This window comes from Asterias rubens, chromosome 1 (assembly GCF_902459465.1).
Source record: "Asterias rubens chromosome 1, eAstRub1.3, whole genome shotgun sequence".
In the NCBI taxonomy this organism is placed as follows: Eukaryota; Metazoa; Echinodermata; class Asteroidea; order Forcipulatida; family Asteriidae; genus Asterias; species Asterias rubens.
This window is the reverse complement of record NC_047062.1, coordinates 22197320-22219462: the sequence shown is the minus strand read 5'-3', so window position 1 is coordinate 22219462 and position 22143 is coordinate 22197320. Positions and strand designations below refer to the sequence as shown.

The window sequence follows — 22143 nt, the reverse complement described above, 5'->3', positions numbered from 1 at the left end:
AAGGACAAGGGCCCAATTTCATAGAGCAGTTTCATCAAGTTCCCTTGGCCCCCACTTTAATGTCATTCAAAGTATTGATGTTTTACTTTGTTGAAGAGATCAAATGGAAAATCCCGTTGCAACATTGCACGGTTTGATTCCCAATGGGACAGGAAGGCACAAGAGTAGTCTATCAACCTTTGAATGCGCAAACAATAATTGGCAATAACGAGCGGCTTTCAGAAAAAATCAGTCTAGGACAATCCATGGAACGTGACAAAAATACCCCTATGGCCTTCAACAACTATGGCGCACAGTAGACCTAGCCCCATTCAGCAAAAAAAGGACCTTACTTACAATGGGTGTAACCATGAATTGTCAGTTTACTATTATTGACTGACGAACGATTAAAGGCAGTGGACACTATTGGTAATTGTCAAAGACTAGTCTTCACAGTTGGTGTATCTCAACATACGCATAAAATATTAACAAACCTGTGAAAATTTGAGCTCAATCGGTCGACGAAGTTGCGAGATAATAATGAAAAAAAAAACTTTGTCACACTTGTCACACCAGGTTGTGTGCTTTCTGATGCTTGATTTCGAGACCTCAAATTCTAAACTTGAGGTCTCGAGATCAAATTCGTGGAAAATTACTTCTTTCTTGAAAACAACGTCACTTCAGAGGGAGCGGTTTCTCACAATGGTTTATACTATCAACCTCTCCCCGTTACTCGTTATCAAGAAATGTTTTAAGACAATAATTATTTTGAGTAATTACCAATAGTGTCCACTGCCTTTAACCCATTTCAAAGTTGTTTTCCTTGTCTTTGTTTTCTCCTAGACGAGAGAGCACATCCATGTTAGAATCTTTCCACCAAACCACTCCAGCAGAACATGGTCTGCCTACTTCCGTGTTCTCTAGAGGAGTTTACATTCACACTGAATTTAAATAGTCTCTCAGCTGTCTCATTTAAACTCACATCAGGAGACTGATTTTTATTTTTCCTTCGGCGAGCTACTTTGTCTTTGGGAAAGGATCGATCGTAAAACCCCCCATGTTGTTATGCTAGTCAGCAGATGCGTTCTGTTATCGTAAAGACAAACTGCATGAGTGCGTCTGTAGGAAGTGCACCTCAACAACAATAATCTTAAAAGTGAATTCATTTGTAAAGCATGAGACCCTTGAAGGATCCTGACTGAATTTTAAGTTATCATCGGTACTTGACTTAAACAAAAAATCTGGACCTGAAAGTTGTTTACACAGGAGAACGAAATCGTGGAAAGAGCTTTGAAGAAGTAAGCTCTTGAATTTCACACATGATGAACCTCAACACTGGGTATTAAAAAATGTGATTTATTTCTTAGGGGGAGCAGGGGAGTGAAGGACAGGGGAAGAGGGGGTCATGTGGGGTGGTGTAAGAAGGGAACAATAGATGCTGGGTTGTGTTGCAAATCGCTTTTCTACATCCGCTTTTCTATGTCTGCATTCGTTTATTGAGGTGCTGGGTTTATGAATATATGACTATAAGGGATGCAAACAAATGTTATGGTCTGACGTTTCGAGCCAAGCAGAGTGTTTCTCAAAGGCTAAATGACAACACAACAAACATGAACATTAGTTATTCATGTTCATGTTTGTTGTGTTGTCATTTAGCCTTTGAAACACACTCTGCTAGGTCCATAGGTCCTTTTGGTTAAACCATAGGTCCTTTTGGTTGGTAAGCAGTTTGCAACAGCTAATTCTATTTTCTCGACTATAAGGGACGTGAGGATAGGCAATGTTGGGGCAGGCGACTTAATCTTCCTGACATTCCCAATCTGATTGGAAAGCCATTCAAAGAAGTCAACCACATGTAGACTCAAGGAAATTGGACTCTTAAGGCCCTACTCTTAATTAAGAGGGACATTTCATGGACTATACATCGGTGTACTGGTCTGGTCCGTGCTTTCCTCCCTTGACCGGTTTCCCGCCTTTCCCACTGTTGCTTCCTCCTTTCGGTCTACTGTGGCTGTCACCAAGCTCCGGTTCCCTTAGCAACATCTGGTTGATAGGTGGCGCCGTTGCTATGGTGAGGTCCGGGCCTGACGGGATAGCAATATCTGGCATGATCTCACTGAGCATGGGCACAACTTGAGCTGTAGCTGCCACCTGGAGAAAATAAAATAAAATAATAATACCAATCAATTGTTGAAGGGTTTTGGAACCTTTTTGTGGATTAAGTTTTTGGCCTTAACATGGACCCCTACTTACTGTTAACAAAGATGTAAACAAACACAATTATACCAATCAATTGTGAAAAGGTTTTGATACCTTTTGTAGATCAAGTTTCTTTTTTTTTACCATGACATGGATCCCTATGCTCACAGTGAATAAAGATGTATGTAATACAATTTACCTGTAAAAGTGTCAGCTTCATTGGCTGTCAAGTTTTTGAGTGGAAGAAGGGAAAATCATTGGAGAGTCACGTAAATCCATTGTAAATAATGCTAAAATAATTGTTGTGAAATTGTTTTACTCATTTCTCAAAAACTAGAGCAATGTTTTTAGGAGAGTTGCGTAAGTCCGTTGTACATGCTAAAATAATTTTGGTGAAATTGTTTTATTCATTTCTAAACAACTACAGCACCTCAGGCAAGAAGTATATTAAGGGAAGCTTTCTACCATCATTATGTCTAAAGCGTATAAGTTTAATGTAAATCTGTGGACGTTTGTGTCACACCAATAGTACCCACAACCCTTCAACTCAAATGACATTATGCAGGTCTCTTCCAAGTTTGATTGCTTCTTCATAAAGCAGACTAATTCACCCTACCATAATGTGTATGCACTTCAAATTTAATTGAACATGGTACCTATGATAATTCCCTGCCTCGACTAGAGATCCACAATCTACAATCCCGGCCATATCTCGTTGGGCCCCCCTGCCCCCTTTCAATGTTGGTTCCAATTGCTGATTGTGTTCTGAGTTGTGTTCTGAGTTAATTTGGTTCCAATTGCTGATTGTGTTCTGTGTTGTGTTCTGAGTTATAGTCAACATTGAGCGGGGGGCGGGGGACAAATGTTTTGAATGTGAATGGGAAGTGCACAGGGACTCGTTGTATACAACGTTAGGAAAGGGTGGCCCAAGCATTTTGGCCGGGATTGTAGCAGAGTCTGTACACCTGCTATGGAGTTCACTGGGTCAATGTGCCTGAAGCTGTGTTACTACTAAACCTGATTATCCCTTAGATTGTGGTTTACAATCCCAAAATATTTGTCTACCTTCATGCACATGAACTTTATGGGTATTTCATGCTTCAGAGGCAGGTAATTCAAGATTAAAACTTTCTAGAATAAAATCAAAGACCCCATTTTTGTTTTTACAGAAGTATGATTAAACACACCATGGTATTTTAGACAAGCTTCATTCTGAGACCTAAAGGCTACTAACAAATGTGCAACTTCCTTTTTTTAAACGCTCATATTTCTTCCATTCAGATGTGAATAATACATTTTTAAATGTGCTAACTTATTTGTGAGTATGGGTAAACAAAACAAAACCAAAATTAATATGCTTTATCCCCGATGCAAATTTAACATCTCTTTTATTTGTGAGTGTTTGAGTGTAACTTTATTTGCCTATAATATTCACTGGTTGTGATTGCTACCATGAATGCATCAGAAAGATACATTGTTGACAATTAAGGTTAATGACAAATCATAAACTACAAAATTTCCATTGGGGCAAATTAATCCCAGAGTTTTAATTTAATAGCCCGGTTTGGTTACTTAACAAAAAGTTTAAGAGCAAGGACTGCATGTCTACAAATTAATTTACATGAAGGTATTTTATAACTTTTCACAAAGCTTTTCATATCTACAGATAAATAATTGATCAAAGGTGCTATTGATGAAGTACGCAAAGTAGCGACATGCACCCTGTCCGTTTCCTTCCATTATGCATTCAGATACCCAAGAGAACAGTAGAGGGCCACTTAAGGTCCTCATTGAAATTCAGAGCAAGAGGAAGCCTTAATAACCCAATGAATTAGAATGGCACTTAAGAACCTTTTTTTGGGGCCATGTTATAGGTGAACAACCACCAGGCACGATATTTAGCCCTTAGAAACAAGCAGGAAAATATTATAAAGGGTCAACCTATATATTTACACATGTATAGGTTTAGAAAGGGTTTGAAGCTATTTATTAACAATTTTGCTGAATTGTTTTAGGAAAAAAAATAAATCAGACAAAAATCAGACAAAACAAGGAAGATTATCATGCCTGAGCCATTTAACATCTACATAGTATTGTGTGTTTGGTTTTCCTTTTCTCTGTGCCCACATATCTTGATTATAAAACAACGGTTTGAAAACCATTGATGTAGCAATGAACTCAATGTTATCAATTAACAATCGTCGTGTCATGATGAATAAAAATTGCTTGAGTTTTTCGAATCAAGATCTGCAAAGAGTTACTAAATATGGATTTGTTGTTCATTTGGAGTCTTTGTAACAAAAAGTGTGTGCATGATTGTGACTGTGCACATAAAAAAATTTCCAACAATTCCCCTCCCCAGCTCTTCTCTCTCTCTCTCTCTCTCTCTCTCCCATTGCCACTGTGAGACGGTTTGACGATTCTGCAGAACCCCTTAAGTTACAGTGCCTTTAATGAGAACTCGTTGACAGGGATCAATAACTGTGTAAATTGTAGCCTACACCCGTCATTATTTCTCCTGGGAACACTGTAAGTAAGTAAGCTAGGCCAACAGAATCACCAATTACTGATTGAATTGTACTCTAGAACTTCCAAAGTTGAGGCAACGACGTCATTAGAACTCCCAAAACAAGTAATTATGTTAGTTTTGTTCTCAGTTTTTCTCAAAATTGGGGCCTACACCACCCTTTCATGGCAAAACAACCCAACTCTAAAATTGACATTTTCAGAAAAGCAATTGTACAGAGATACGCTGTTTTGCCATAAACAACAGGATGAAATGAATGAATATATCAAGCTTATATAAGAAACCAACATTTTCGGTTGTTTTGCCATGTTGAAAGGTCGCAAAATAAACAAAATGAAAAGGGGAAAAAACAGGAAATACAACAACGAGAAAAACACAAAATACATAGATAGATAACCATTCATTTGAAATAAGACGGATCATATGTATTGGGGAGGCCGGTAAGAAGTTAAGGAGCTCTCATGCGGGGATAAGACTATTTCAAACAACTTTAAAAAAACAACTCGTCCTTTCAATCGGACAAAGAGCAATCAGTAAATTGATAGTATTACCCTTCTCAAGAACAACAAAGACGTCTACGACTGTCACAATCTAAACAAGATGAATATTTTATCATTTTCTTTGAGCAATGAGTACGCGGCTCATTCTGGAAGATGAGTTTCGAGGCACGGAGATCGTAACTGATGCGTCGCAGCGTCAATTGTGACAACCTAAACCACCATTAAGGAACTAAGAGCTTCCTTAGCTGCGAAACATATCTAAATAGATCAGTGTATCATGATAAAGGGAGCATACAATCTGAGGACAAGGCCACTACTGCAGGCTAATATAGCCTTCCATGTAGACCATGTCATGTGTGTCAATTGATTTTGTGTTATATCAGGATTGGTTTAGTTCGACCGAGTGAACTGAGGGGGGCACCAGGTAGGGGTAGACTAGGCAGGTGCATTTATCATTATCATAAATAAAGTGCCTACTCACAACTACTGTATGCAAACATAACAAATTTTGCTGGTATGTCTGCTGCCACCTAGTGTTCAAAAGTCTTTGATTGTAATGTTTTTTTTCGAATGATATACTGCCTCGACTGAAAAAAACCTATCACTCAGTTCCATAGAGTTATATATAAAACCAAAAGGCCCAGTGGCTTAAATACGCGACCCGGCATGCGCGCAGGCGGCCATTTTCCAAGCTGACAAACAGGCATCGCACAGCGTGTGTTTGTGAGGCCATTTTGTACGTTGACCAAACAACATCGCGTAGCGTTCAATAAACACCAACTCCAACTCCATACATGTATTCAACGATCGTACAGAATGGCGCGCGCGTGTCTCCCTCCGTTCCCGCCCCGTTTGTGCAAGAAGCATCACCAGTGCGTCCTCTAGTTCTTATATATAACTCTATGCTAAGTTCTTACTTCAATTTGCAAAATCAAAACAAGTTGTTCACAAAGTCTATGACAAAGCACACATAAACATTCACTCTTCTCTCTTGAAAATGTACAGATAATTGTTCTTTTTTGTTAATTTCTTCACAAAATGGTTGCGAGGTAAAATGCATGTTCATTGAAGACCAACAGTTTGTTATAAATTAAAAATAAAAGTGACTGCATGAAATTTAAGACCAACTGTATTTCGGGAACAGCTTTCTCCAGAAGACGATCAGAGCATACTGATCGAAATGCGAGTTGAAACCAACGGTTCTTTTTAGGACCACCCCAACTCATTAGAGATGGTCATTACATGGTGTTACCACAAACCTTTCCATATAACATTTTCAAAACAAAAACCACCAAAGTTACTCATTCCAATAATAAATATCGCTTTGAATGCACATTATATATAATTTTCTTTGATAATGAGTTTTTGAATTTTGGCATTTCAGGAAAATTTTCAAACCAAAAACCAACAAAGGTAATCATTTCAATGCTAAATTTGGCTTTAAATGCACATTATAACTTATTTAACTTAAATTCCTTGTTTATATAAAACCAATAAAGTACAGGTAGTTATTCTTATAAATGTAGCTTATGCAAATCTTTGTATAAAAACCTTTTCTCTGTTAATGGGTTTTGGGTCTTCATGTAATTATTCTGATTATAATTTTCGCTTTAAATGCACATTTTACCCTTTCCCTGTAAGTGGATTTTGGATGATAGCATTTCAAGGACATTTGCAAACCCAAAACCAATAGAGTACTAATAGTATAGGTAATAATTCCTGTTATAAACGTACCTTGTGCACATCTTTGTATAAACTTTTTCTCTGTTTCGGGAATTTAAATTTTCAAACCCAAAACCAATTGATCCTGATTAATAAAAGTCTCTTAAGTACATAACTTTGTATAAAAGCATTTCCCTGTTAATGGATTTGGGATGTTTTCATGATTGAATATAATTGCTTTCTGGTACATGAACTAGACAGCGGGACTAATTTAATCTCCAGGGACCATGAGGGCCTCCAAGGCTGTCAGTATCAAATTAACAGGAATGGAACAGCAGGTGGTACAGAAACAAGGCATGTGCGTATTTTGACCTGAATGTTTTTGAGACCCAATCATTAACTCTCTCAGAGCCACGAATGTACATGTATGAAACATTTCATTTATTCCCAAAGTGTCGCTGTCGTACATGTATGATCTATCACTACTGTACATACACGATCCATTTAACTTTTTACGAAAGTGTCGCTATCGTACATGTACGATCTATTGCTACTGTACATACGATCTATTTAACTTATTTGGAAAGTGTCGCTATCGTACATGTACGATCTATTGCTACTGTACATACGATCTATTTAACTTATTTGGAAAGTGTCGCTATCGTACATGTATGATCTATTGCTACTGTACATACGATCTACTTAACTTATTTGGAAAGTGTCGCTATCGTACATGTACGATCTATTGCTACTGTACATACGATCTACTTAACTTATTTGGAAAGTGTCGCTATCGTACATGTACGATCTATTGCTACTGTACATACGATCTACTTAACTTATTTGGAAAGTGTCGCTATCGTACATGTACGATCTATTGCTACTGTACATACGATCTATTTAACTTATTTGGAAAGTGTCGCTATCGTACATGTACGATCTATTGCTACTGTACACATACGGTCTACTTAACTTATTTGGAAAGTGTCGCTATCGTACATGTACGATCTATTGCTACTGTACATACGATCTATTTAACTTATTTGGAAAGTGTCGCTGTCGTACATGTATGATCTATTGCTACTGTACATATACGATCTATTTAACTTATTTGGAAAGTGTCGCTGTCGTACATGTACGATCTATTGCTACTGTACATATACGATCTATTTAACTTATTCGGAAAGTGTCGCTATCGTACACGTACGATCTATTGCTACTGTACATACGATCTACTTAACTTATTTGGAAAGTGTCGCTATCGTACATGTACGATCTATTGCTACTGTACATATACGATCTATTTAACTTATTTGGAAAGTGTCGCTATCGTACATGTACGATCTATTTTGACCTGCATGTTTTTTTTAGACCCAATCATTAACTCTCTCAGTACCAGGATTGTACATGTATGATCTATTCCATTTATTCCGAAAGTGTTGCTATGTATGATCTATTTCACTCATTCCAAAAGTGTAGTTTATACATTTTGAAACAATGGCAGCCCCCAGGAAACATACAGGCTTTTACTTCACAACCTATCACTCTGTACAAAGAAATACTTTTGACTTAAGGATGTGCCAAGGCAAGGTAGCACAAACCAGACACACATTCAGGCCTGTTTTTTCGAAAGGGCAAAATGAAGAGCACGCTATGAGGAAATTTCTACTGGAGCATTTCAAGGGCACCAAGGCAATGAACAGGGGGCATGGAGGCAATCACCTTCATTCCCTCAAGTATCAGGCTTGCATTTTGTTTGGTCTCCAGTAAGACTTTCTTAATCTTTTTTTTTTTTTTTTATAAAAAAAAAACCCTAAAATAATTAATTAAAAAGGGAACTTTTTAGAGTCAAACACAAACTAACAACTGGAGGCACTGAATACGTTACAGGAAGGCAACATGAGATGAGAGGATGTTGTGGAATCTTGTGCAGAACACCTTGTCCAAACCAAGGGAAGTGGGTTTCTCTTTTCAAGACCATGAATTCGGAAGCGTGCCACATTTCCCTTCTTTAAAGAAGGTCCTTGCCACCAGGGCCCAATTTCATGGTTTTGCTTAACGGTAAGCAGGGAATTCCGCGCTTTAACATCAAGCATATTTCAAGGGTTTGTTGAGTTGACACTGCATCTTTTTTTTTAAATAGGGAAAAAAGATAGGCACCGAAAAACTTTGTGAAAAAAAAAAAAACTTTAACAGGTAGCTTTTTAAAATTACAACCTAGACACAACAAAATGTGAAAGGTAAAAGAAAATGAAAAACAAATTATGACGGGTGAGTTTGACATTCAGCTCTCGCGATAATTAAACAGAAGCCTTCTCGCATCCAGTCATTACTTATTCCGTCTCCAAAATACCGACAACTAATATCATGAAAGCCGCCAACATCAATCTCTCGACTTTCCAATTAGTATCGGGATCTTTTGTAACAGAGTCAGAGAGCTCCCTCGTCATTTTCTGTCACTTTCATTAAGACTATTCCAATCGGCCATATGTGTCCCCCAACCAAAACTCCATCACCAACACCTCCCCTATGGCACTTTGCTCTGCGACCGCTCCAATCCCTTAATGTTTTTTTCACTCTCAGATGATAAGACTAAAGGAGTAGTGCGGGCCGGCATTATACGTAGACACCGAAATCTCTGATTGATCGAAGCTTATTTGATTGGGAACGCTTTTTTGTGTCCAGGCTTCGACTTGAATCCTCTTGCCTGAAATTGCGGCAAACTTAATACTCACTCAGAGACGTACATGTATCTCACTGGATATATGAAAGATGATCACTTGCAAAGCTCCAACAAAGTCAGCAAACTACTTTTTATTATGACCGCCTAACCAAGGCAGGCTTGGGTATTAATCTTTTAAAGGGCAAGGCAATTTTTGTATTGCAAAGGGCAGTTTTATTGGAAAATCTTGGGAAACTTTTGAAGGGCACCAATGCCAAGACCAAGGGCAAGACCTGGGGCAATGGAGGCCATGGCCTCTGCAGCCTGCGTGTTATTCCAGGCGTGCAATGAAAACCTTGCAACGTATTCTGAGGTTTTGGCTTTTTCTTTCCGATTTTCTGCTAAGCAAACATGAGCAGGATACCAGTCATACAAGGTACACAGAGAATTTGTTCCGGCTTTTGTTCTTATTCTGGTAAGCATAATGTTGTTGAGCTCAGCAACGATTCATGCTTTTTAAAGCAGCTCTATGAAATTGGGCCCTGACAAACAGTGTTTTTTTCCCATTCAAATGTGGGGTGGCCGACCTCTCTACTTTTAGTAACGACCTCGGTTAAAAAAAATTGCTATCACCCCTCACTATTAAGTTTTTCCATAAAGGAAATACTAATTCAAAACAATTATTTTTGAGGTGTTTTTTTCTTTTCGTTGGTTTCATGTGTCAAATTTTGCTCCGAAAAAGTATAGAATAAAATGGTATTTTACACCGTAAGTAAGTTGCTTCCAAGGTGCATGTTAAAGGAACACGTTGCCTTGGATCGGACGAGTTGGTCTTTGAAAAGCATTTGAAACGGTTTGTTATGAAATGCATATGGTTAGAAAGATGTTTTAAAAGTAGAATATAATGATCCACACAAGTATCACTCAAAATTGCACGGTTTTCATTTTACGTCGCGAACTAACACGGTCAGCCATTTATGGCAGTCAAATTTTTGACTCCCATAAATGGCCGACCGTGTTTGTTGACGAGGTAAAACAAAAACCACGCAATTTCGAGGCATATTTGTGTAGATCATTGTATTCTACTTTTACAACATCTTTCTAACCATATCGATTTTATAACAAACGGTTACAGAAAGCTTTTCAAAGACCAACTCGACCGATCCAAGGCAACGTATTCTTTTAATCGTATGGCCATCGAGGGTTCCTGCATCCATGGTGTGACATGGCTTATATTACACTTCTGGGTTGTGCTTGGCCGCGATGCTCATTGACCTGAATCACAATACCCGCCTCTGAATAGAACTCTGCTGCTACACAAGCAGAGACCTTGCCCTTTCCAATTGTGTTAGGCTGCAGAGGTCAGAGAAAGTTTCACAGACTACATAGTGACATCTACATTGAACTTCTGTATGCAGTAGGTCAAGTTCGTGTACAGTACATGAGCTGGACAGTAGAATTCACATTTCAATATTAATTAACCATTTCAATATTGATTAACAATCATGAGGATAGAAAGACCTAGCTCTACTAAATTGAGCAAATAATGTGTATGTGTAATTAAGAAAGTGTTCCTTTTGGATGCAGTGCAGAAGCTAAGTTGCTTCCAATTTTCTTGTAAACAATGCACTTTCTAGGAGTTATACTGTTTGGTCCATGGTGTACGTGACTGATTACACGGGTCACAAGTTTATCTGCACATTTGAGTCTAGGCCAAGTACATACCATAAACTTAAGTACACAAATTATAACTGCCTTAACTAGTGCAAGTACATTTACTTTTGACTGCTGATCATTTTCTTCAATTATTAAGTTTCTAACTATGGGCATGTAGCGGGGAGGGGAAGGATGGAATGAACTGCATAATATGAAGATTCATAAAAACTGATTTAACAAAATTAAAGACCTTGCCCGTACCAACTGTTGACCGAGTGTGGATCACAATAGCGACTTGTATGCGCGTGCAAAGACAGGACCCTGCCCTCCCTATTGTGAGTACTTGACCCAGTATGAATTGTGCCCAAAGCATAGACCTTGCCCTTGTACCCAACTGTAAATACTTGACCGAGTATGGATTACAACAATAACTTGTATGTGAAAGTGAGAGTCAATGTGCGCAGAGTAGAAACCTTGCCCTTGTTCCCAACTGTGAGTACTTGACCGAGTATGGATCACAAGAACGACTTGTTTGTGTTGGAGTCACTGTGCGCAAAGAAAGGACCTTGCCTTTCCCGAACTTTAACCGACTAGTGTGTCAAGTACGCAGTGCTACGTGTACTAAACCCATACCGTACCTGCTAATGTACGCCCTTGCGTGGTACTAAACCCATACCGTACCTGCTAATGTACGCCCTTGCGTGGTACTAATCCCATACCGTACCTGCTAATGTACGCCCTTGCGTGGTACTAATCCCATACCGTACCTGCTAATGTATGCCCTTGCGTGGTACTAATCCCATACCGTACCTGCTAATGTACGCCCTTGCGTGGTACTAATCCCATACCGTACCTGCTAATGTATGCCCTTGCGTGACGGCCTGAACAGGTGCAAATGTGTGAATAATTCCTGCAAGCATTTCGAACAATCGTAAAAACCACTGGGCCGATGAACACATATTTCTGGTGTGATGTGTTTGTTAGCACTTGGTACTAGCCCTGTAATCTGTTTGCAATGCTCCCATCGGTAATCAAGGCTAGCTTGGAGAGGGCCGGGGGCTTACAATATAGCTCTTTTCATCTGTGTTGCACCAACAAGTAGTTGTTACTGTGGATTTATTTGGCAAGTGAGGAGGATTTTTCTTCATACATACATAGACTGTTTCCTTGGATGTGTATGTGTAAATGGCATGTTAACAGAAAGTAACAACCATGACACAGCTGGCAACCAGTTCTGCTCAATCTCCAAGAGTTTATGTAACAACTGGGCAGTTTTCTTGGAGACAATCTCTTGTTTTACCAAAGTATTCCTGTATATTTCCAAGTTTCAAGTATAAACTGCTTTGTGTTTGTGGCTCGACTTTGGCATAAAATTCCACAAGACAACTGTTTTACTAGATCAGAACTTATTTTACAAGACCAACGTCTTAAAAAGAAATAGATTTATACGGAGCTTAACATAATTTTCTCAATTGTGTTATTGGTTAGTATATTTTGATACTCATTGATTACCAGACTCAAAGTCAACATTTGAGCATAATTTCTTTCAGATATTACACAGCGAGGTGTCATTATTCAATTTGAAAACACAAGACAGCTGGACTTGTCAGGTCATGAGTTTACTGGTCCGGGGCTAAAATCACTGGCCTTGGGGCCTGCAAAAACTGATGCTTCCAGTGCCCAATTTCATAAAGCTGTTTAGCAGAAAATACTGCTTGAATTTCTCTGCTAAGCACAAAATAAGTGGGGCACCAGTCCCAACAGTGTAAATTTTATTAAAAAGTTGGCTGATAACTTTTATTTTGCTAAGCAAGATTTTCCTGTGCTTAGCAGGTTTTTGTGCTTACACGCTTTATGAAATTGGGCCCAGTGCCAAAAACAATGAATTGTCTGCCTACCTGAGGAGACTCCGATGGTTCACTCTGCAGTTGCAGGTCTGGGGGCTCATTCCACATCCTCCCAAACACTTCCGTGTCCTTATCAGCCTCGCTCCTCTCCCCGTACTCCTGAGGAATGGTGGCAAAGATTTCGATGGCCTCGTCGGGGAGTCCGTACTCGCGTACGATGCGCGTCTGGATCTGGCGGGCTACCGCGATGCTGTCAATGCAGCGCAGACTGTAGGCTCGCTGGGTGCCGCTGCAACGGTGGAGGTCCTTCTCGCGACCGAGCATGGCTTTCACTGTGGACTCATCAAGTGCTGAAATTACAAGCAGTTTGAAGAATTGCTGGTTAAAAAATAATCCCAATTAACTGCATTTGTATAGCGCATAATAAGTCCCTATGCACTGGAAAGGTACAAATATATAAGGAAAAGAAATTCAAATGAAAGAACAACTAGTGATAAATGATAAATAGACGAGTTCTGAAATTGATGCCCATTTTTCCATTTTCTTTCCTTGTTTTCGGTGTTTTTATTCTTGTATTTTTTAACACTTCAATAAAAAACTGTTATTTTTAAAAACCTATGTTCAAGGAAATAACTCAATCAACATAATATCAAAGAGTGTAATGGATTCTTCAAATTTTTAAATGTTCTAGCCCCTGGACTGCATAATGTTTGTAACACATTTGTATCTATCGGATAACACATATTTCGTATTGGTTACAAAACACCACATGGCATTTAAATAACCACACTTAAGTTCAAGATTTGACCAAAATAAAGTTTGGAAAGTCAGTGTTTAAATTTGTATTTGCCTTGACTGCACACTGTGTTTCTCTAAAGGAAACATCATAGAAAGGAGTGTCCATACAAAATATGAATTATATTGTTGTGGTTTACAGTTCACATTTAAGGACAACGGTTCTTCAATAGTGATCCATAGATACAGAAACTACCCTCTGAGTTATAACTATGTAATACCAACGTTTATTGCACTTATTTTTGTAAGAATCTTATATGAGGCGTACTATCATCTTAGTACTACATGCACTTTGTATAATTTTAATAAATTATTTGAGTTACTTTTTAAAGGAAATGGAAACAGATTTAAGGTCTGGCTGCCCGGTTAACACAACATATACAGAAAGAAGAAAAAGTTCAAACGTATAATCAAATCAGAGATTGAAATCAAATCATTCCAAATCAGATCTGCTGAAATACTCTTAATCTGATTAAGGTGCTTTTTAAAATAACCTCATTTTATCAAAATAGAAAAAAGAAAAAAAAAAGGGCAATTCCAGAAGTAGCTAGAAATACTTCCTCCAAGCCCGAGATCTGTACGCCACATGTGACACGACCACAACTTGAATCAGTTTTCCGATCGACTACATTTCAATAATACACTGAAGGACAATCCCAGCCACATTGAAACCCAACAACAACACCATGTAGGCTGCACTGGAACATCCTAGATTATACATTGTACGTCACTGCTTCCGAAAGGAAAGCCTGTTCAACGAGTCGTTCACAGTGCCTCTGCCACTAGACTTGATTCAAGTCCCAACTTAGGTCACACTGGAACATCCTCAAATGTACGTCAATGCTTCCGAAAAGAAAGCCCGTTTAATGAGTTGTTCACAGTGCCTCTGCCACTAGACTTGATTCAAGTCCCAATCCCATGCAAGGTTCCTGCCTTGCCTCACCGTCAGAAAACTGTTGTAATGAGTCCTACATTCCCCAACCCGTTTAATAGCTAGGGTGCACTGGTACTATATGTCTGTACTGTGGTTGCTCACCAATGCATATGTTAGGGACCTAGTATGAGAAAGGGACTTGAATCAAGTCTACTAAGCCACCGATCCAGTGCTAACCGGTGTGTTCATGAAACCAGCATGAACCAGTCCATCGACAATCACAACAACTAATGGAATATTCCACCCTTCCTCAATCTGCGGTGTCTATTTTTTAGCTTTCCAGACGATCATTAATGGGTTTCAGTGACAGCGCCCTCTATTGATAGTAAAGTACTCAAGTGGACTCCCTTAAGGGTAATTCAACTGTAACTCACCTTTACATTAACCTCAGTAATCAAAAAGATGTTTTTCTGATTGATTTCTTTTAGTGTTGAAGTTATGAAACATGAAAAAAAATATGTTAATGCTTGAAGTCATGAAAGTTATTCAGAGAAAATATTGCACTGTGGTCAATGTAATTTGAGGCACATGTAAGAGTGCATCTTTGATTATTATTGCCTCCTCTTGTTTGGTGCTGTTTTAATTTGTACAGCGCCTTAGGGTTCAGTCATGGATGTAAGGGTAAGGCGCTTTACAAGTATAGTTTATTATTATTATTATCATCATAACCCTTAGCTGCAGTATTAATCACATGGAGTCGTAATAACAAGGGAGTTTGGTACAGGTGTATAAACTCTTGTGATCAGATTACTGGTCAGACAAATACGACACACTGTAACAAATGTGTATCCCTTTAATAAGAAAAGCTGTCATTTGTTCTCTTAACCAATTCTGCAGTGTGCCATTATTATCTTAAAAACATGAACATTTTACAGAACACACATTCACACCTCTGAGAACCAGCTTCGAATCCCACCTCAGACCTGAAGCCTTGTATGTGGATGTTTTTAGGGTGGTTCCCTATTTAGGGTTTCCCTCCACATCTAAATCTGTTAATCCAATGATTTTCTATTCTGGCAAAATGCACCCCCACCCCAAACGAATTGCCAAATGGCTTTAAACTAAAAACACTTTGTTGTCAACGGCACCACTGACAGATCATTTCCAGTCCAAATTGAAATCAATGACTTGTTTAATGTTATCCTGAAACCTACAACCCTGTGAAGCGGCAAGTCAAGTGTCTTCATTGACTTTCTTAGCACACATAAGCCTTCAAGTCACAGTACTTCTTTTCATTACCAGAATGAAATAATTGAAATCAATGACTTGTTTAATTTGATTGAAACCTACAACCATCTGAAACGGCAAATCATTGGCCCTAAAGATGACATTTCTTCATTGACAAACAAGAATCTACAAGCCTACAGGTCAAAGTACTATAGTCACTTTTGAGGGTCCCTTTGTTTGATTACCAGAAAGATACAATAAAACCAACAATCTTCATCATCATGTCTTCATGATATTGCCCCTCTACCTTGGCGACTAAATGAACCAAGCGCACACCTACATATCTTCACTGTGCTGTGCTGTGCTGTCTTGACTAATGGACAGTAATAAAGTGATCATAAATCTTTGCAGCAGAATTTGATTAATTTTAATAGTGATGGATTATCCAGCATTAAGTCCAAGGCCTTGCAGATAATTAATCATAGGATTTCAGTTAAAGCGATCCTTGATCATATTTCGAGCAGTCTTAATGTACGGTCTTAACTTCGAACTCTTTCAATCTTACTAGGGAAAACAAATCCTAATCTTGACCTGGGCCCAATTTCACGAAGCTGCTTAAGCAAAAAAAAAAAAAAAAAAAGAAGTTAAGCAAAACAAAACTATGCTTATTAGAATGATGCCTGGCAAAATGCCATTTAACATGTACCATTTGTAATGATTCCCTGCTTATTTTTGCTAAGCAGGGAATTGTTTGGCAATATTTTCTGCTTAAGCAGCTCTACGAACATAGGGCCTTAGTCCAATTTCAAAGAGCTGCTCAAGCATAGAATTATGCATAGCAATTTTGTGCTCAGCAAAACAAGTAGGATACCATGTACATATTATATATGTGATATGGTAGTTTGGCAGAAATCCTTATTTTGGTAAGTATAATTTTATTTTGCTTAGCTACTTTTTGTGCTTAAGCAGCTCTATGAAATTTGGCTCAGGTATAATGTATGTACAACTACATGTACACTATCCATGATTGCCATTGCCCTATCCATGATAAGGCAATTTTCATGTAGCTGTGTTCAGCAAAAGCTATATCATTTTCCTCGTTTTTACAGCAAGAATAAAGAAGTACATTGTTGGACCATAAAGGTTCATACTCAGGTAGAACCTAAGGGAACAAATTTTGATGTGTTTTGGAATTTTGGGGGTTAATAAACATATAAATAGTAGAGAAAACTTTGGGAGAGACACAAATCTTATAATTCTAACGCCCAAGATCAACTTCACAGGAAAGAAACCAACATCTGCCTCCTGATGACAACAGAGGGCGCTGTCATGAAAAGATGGGTGACCAAGGAGAACCAAGTACCTGGCTGGGGGGCACACATCCTGTTGTTTTCACTTTTACCATTTCATTTGTCGTTCATCTAAAATGTCATTATTAATCCAGTTTGATGTAATTTGTTTACCCAAACATTTGCTTCAAAGCAATTTGTTTTACTAAATAATCTACAAATGTAATCTAGATGTAAGTGATACACAAATAATTTAAATCTGAGGAAAAAAGTATTCATGGCCAACACTATCACCTAAAGAGGGCGCTTTGCATGGTTTGGTTGGCCAATTGTTACCCGCCATCTAACTTTCACTTGAGAGTATCCCAGTGTTTACTTACATGTATGATATACATTCCAAACTGAACTGTGAGGATTAGAATCAATAAATTAATGGAGCTGAACGCAGCTGAAATCATGGAACTATACCGTTACATGCATGTATATTACATGTAGTTTACTGGAGCGAGGCTAGCTAAGCTGCAATTAAAGAGCTGGTTGAGTATAGAAACAGGAAGTAAAAAAGTTGTAAAGAAAAGTCGAAACATACATAAACATGAGGACAGACACATAAAACAGCAAACAATGACGACATTGGTCTGCTACATGTTATGCAGAGAAGCACTGAGACGGAAATAGTGTTGGCAAATGGCCATCGTTCGGATACAAATGTCCCTATAGACTTTACGCACTGCAGACTTCTAGGTAAAAATATAATGAAACAATGGTGAATAACAAACGGGTAATGTACAAGTCCAGGGTGCATACAGTGGTGCAAGCCGTGGGCCAACTAACAACCTTATTTTGACCTCATGAGACTGTACAAAGAGTGTGATTGTACAAAATCCAGACAGATGGATCACAGTTTTGAATTTACCTACGGCAAAACAGACATACGCGAAAAGTTACGTTTTGAGAAAAGCAAGAACAGAGATAAGTGGTTTTTATTCAGGCTCTTTGAATGACAAGTAGGAAATAAATAGGGGGTTAGTAACAAAGCTGCGTGTTTTTTCGCCCATTGCTTGCAAGTTTAAATCTTTCAAAATATTCAAAAGGAACGGGGAGGTAAGTGAAACAGACATCTTGATGTCCAGATGAGCCCTTATTAATCACAGGCCTGCTCTCCCAATTAAGAAAATCAGTCAATTAAGAAAAAGTAAACCTTTTGATTGTTCCGACCAGACATTACAATTAAAATTATATTTTGATATACGGCCAAAAAATCTGGAGTCAATATGTCCAAGCAGGAAGAATTATCCCTAATATACATTATCTGATAAATGTTACTGACAGTATTACTTCTCAGATTTAAATTTGGGGTCATAAAAAATGACATCTTTTTACATAACCACTTAACTACAAAGTGAAATGTTGCTCCAAATGCTTTATACTATCGAAATCTGCTGTAGGCTTCTAACCAACAGTTTTTATTGCCATTAATTTAAAGAGTGATTTCCTTTTGAGTGACCTTCCCTTTGAGGTATCGATGGAAACTTTGACTATACTTACTTGGGAAGGAGCTCTTGATGAGGGACGGCGGGCAGGACTGGGAGCGATTCATGTGACCCTCTGACGAGCACTCCCCTCGCTCTTCCAGCATGTAGAGGGCGTCGGGGACGTACGACATGCGCATCCGACGAAGCCTCACCGAGTCAACATCGGATACCATCTGCTCTTCTAGGATACTCTGTTTGACACAAGAGAGAAGCAAAAAAAAAGAGTTAATGGACGAACGCTTTGACACCTTAGCAGAAGGCTAAATCACAACAATCACAAACATGAACAGGTAACTACATGTAAGTATCCTTTTGGTTGGTAAGCAGTTTGCAACAGCTAATTCTATTTTCTCAACAAGATAAGATAAGTAATTACAGTTTGGTTTCAGTACTCTGTGTATATAATAATAATAATAACAATAATAATTTATTGATCTTATATTGCGCTCTCTCCAGGACCAGCCTGTTCGAGGGCGCATGACAGTAAAAATTGCAAAGATTAAGAAAATGACAAACATTAAGTGAACAGTTTAAAGAAAAGTACACCCGTATATGAGGGATAGGGAAGCATTCTGTAATTCCCAAACCCCCTTTTTAATCTCAATCAAGTGCACTCATATAAATCTAGCTCAATAATTTTATCACGCAGTTTGGGTTTCTGTTTACAGAACACTGACTAATACCGGCCTTGGATTTCGTTCTTGAAGGGGCACAGCGATTTTCCTCTGATAAAAAACACTTCTATATGAGGCAAAGGTAAATTGGTATAGGAAGTTTGCATTGCAAAAGCACAGGGCACCACAGCAAATGCTGTGGGTGCCGTAGGTTATTTCTAGGCCTGATTATATATTCTCTGAATGCAATTGATCAGACTACTCTCCCACTGTCATACAAAGCCTAAAATATGTATGATATGTATTTTTATTATATTTGTTTATGCGAGTTCGCCCCAAGCAAGGCTAAAAAACATTCTCGGTAAGGGGCTACAAGAAAACAAATAAATAGTTAGGGGAGCCGAAGGTAGGAAAAAACAGTCTGGATTGTAGGTAGAGGGTGACATGCACCAGGCAAGGAGTTGCAAAGAGATATAAAACCTAGTGGAATGGCTCCTTTTTCACGACTAATTAAGCGATCACCAACTCAAAATTATATCTTTGTTTGAACATGTTTTTGTGTACAGTAAAACTAATAACCTTTGATTACTCCCACCCCACTTGTGAAGTTACGGGAAAATACATGAACTGTGACTTTCAGACATTTTGGGACATGAAACATGCTCTTTGACCTAAAATCAATTGAGCAAGGGTTAAACTTCCTGCCACTTTCATTGCAGATGCAAATAATCCTAAATCATGTACCTTTGCCTCCTCTACGTATGGAGTAAACAGCCTCGGACGAGGCTTGGAGCGCCTTCGCTTCCCGGATATCCAGAGATTATGTTGCGATGTCTGATCGTCACCAGGCAGCATATGCGACGGAGGAGTTGGAATGAGCCCTCGCTTGACCGCGCTGGCGAGCGCCTCGTGACTGCGTGGGATGATGTGATCTAAGCGCACCAGTGGTAGGAGGTCGCTGATGATCTCGCGGAGTTCACGGTTGTCCAGGTCGCGCCTCTTGATGCCCTTGCGGCTGACGCTGTGCTGGGTATTGCTTACTAAATTTGGCTCTGGAAAGATAAAAATTCATTTTAAAATGAATAAAGGTTTCTCCCGTTTCAGGGCCCAATTTCATATAGCTGCTTAGGCACAAAAAGTGGCTCAGAAAAATTATGCTAACCAGGACAGGGTTACCAGCCAAAATACCATAGACATTTTCGCAAATACCCATTGCGCAATCGCTAACTGTTGAATGAGGTGGATGCACGTCTTGTAGCGATCAAAGTTGAGCGCTAGCTAGACCAGCATGCACCTTATTCCACACCTAACGTGCACGTACCGAGTGTTTGCGATAACTTCTATGTCACATGTCGGTTTTTCAGTCTAAATACTTTGCTGTGCAAAATTGCTGGACATAATCATTTCCCGCAAGTACAGCTCACTTTGGGAATGATATTTTTCCCCCTTAAGCTTATTGGGAAGTGCTTCTCTCTTTCTTGAGATGAATACATTTATTTCCTCTGGAGTTAACATGAGCACTTACCTCTGTCTTCCATTCTCCTAATAAGCTGATGCTCTCCCCACTTCACGACAGCTTTCAACACCTCAGCCTCGCTTGCCTAAAGACATACAATGTAACCACACAACAGATGTTAGACAAAAATTATCATTATGTGTTTGTACTTAACACTGGAAAAAAATAACCACCTACGCAAACCTTTTTTTAAAAACATTGAACACTTTGAACAAAAATATTTTGCCGTTGATATTCATTTTAAGTTCCATTTAAAAATTTGTTCAAAAGTGTGTTCACGATCAAGCTGTCTCAAAATGTTTAACAAAGCATGACATATAATCTGCACAAATAAACACATACATGTAACAATGAAATATAAAAAGGTTGTTAGAAGATTTAAATACATGTGTAGAAGAAGGAAGTAGTACCCCAACCCCCTGTCTCATTCTATTTGAAGATATCACCAAGAAAACAAATGCAAACCTTATTCAACTGAAAAAGGGCTGACAACAAATCACCTCCTAAGTCCAAAGCAGTTTTAACAAGAAAACATTACAGAAGGCAGCATATGGCACTCCCACTCAACCCTTTCACCAAATCCTGGCTGAAACCTTACTGTTCCCCCCCAAAAAAACCCAAACCCATTTCTCCCCCCACTACCAACTCAAACCCACCTGCAGGAAATCCGACTTGATGGCTTTCTTCAGCAGGCTCTTACTGAGATCAAAGAGCACCGGTGAGGCGATGATATTGGAGAACTCTTCCCTGAGGAAGTGCATGGCCTGCCTGTGGACCCAGCGGGAGCCGTGAGGCTCGGAGCTCCAGTTGAGAATGGAGACCAGGTTCTCTGCACAGAGAGCGTTGGCTAGGGTGTCCTCACAAGCTGAAATGGATTGAATGAAGCCACGTAAGAAAATACTAAGACATTGTGGCTAGAACAGCTACGGCTATGACTGTTGTTAAGGGTGGTGCTTTACCTCAATGCATGCAATCCAGTCATAGCCATAGCCACCAATTTAGACAGAACCCTATAAAATCGAGTGGTTTAATTTTGTTGAAAAGGTGTTATTATAAAATTTTGTAAAATAAAACCATTAACTTGATAATGTTTACATGTATCTACATGTAAGTGCTTCTTCGTTGTTAACAACTCCATATGCACAAAGACCAACTGTACATGTTATGCACTCGCTGATTTAGTGATACTTTGTTTTACAAGTTCTGTGCTTTAAATTGAAGTGCTAAACAAAACCAAAACTATGGTAAATTAATGAGGTGT

General features: G+C 38.8%; 1 protein-coding gene across 1 annotated transcript in view; it reads right to left on the bottom strand.

Moving 5' to 3' along the window:
- Positions 1-1672: 1672 nt before the first annotated feature.
- LOC117298544 (BTB/POZ domain-containing protein 7-like) overlaps positions 1673-22143 on the bottom strand; it is a 41041-nt gene continuing 20570 nt past the window's right edge. The window contains exons 3-8 of the mRNA XM_033781859.1: positions 21539-21747; positions 20892-20967; positions 20111-20418; positions 18766-18943; positions 13084-13382; positions 1673-2130 (exon numbers count right to left, since the gene is read on the bottom strand). Of these exons, the coding sequence (XP_033637750.1) occupies positions 1897-2130; positions 13084-13382; positions 18766-18943; positions 20111-20418; positions 20892-20967; positions 21539-21747 (1304 nt within the window). The 3' untranslated portion in view covers positions 1673-1896. The remainder of the gene's footprint in view (positions 2131-13083; positions 13383-18765; positions 18944-20110; positions 20419-20891; positions 20968-21538; positions 21748-22143) is intronic.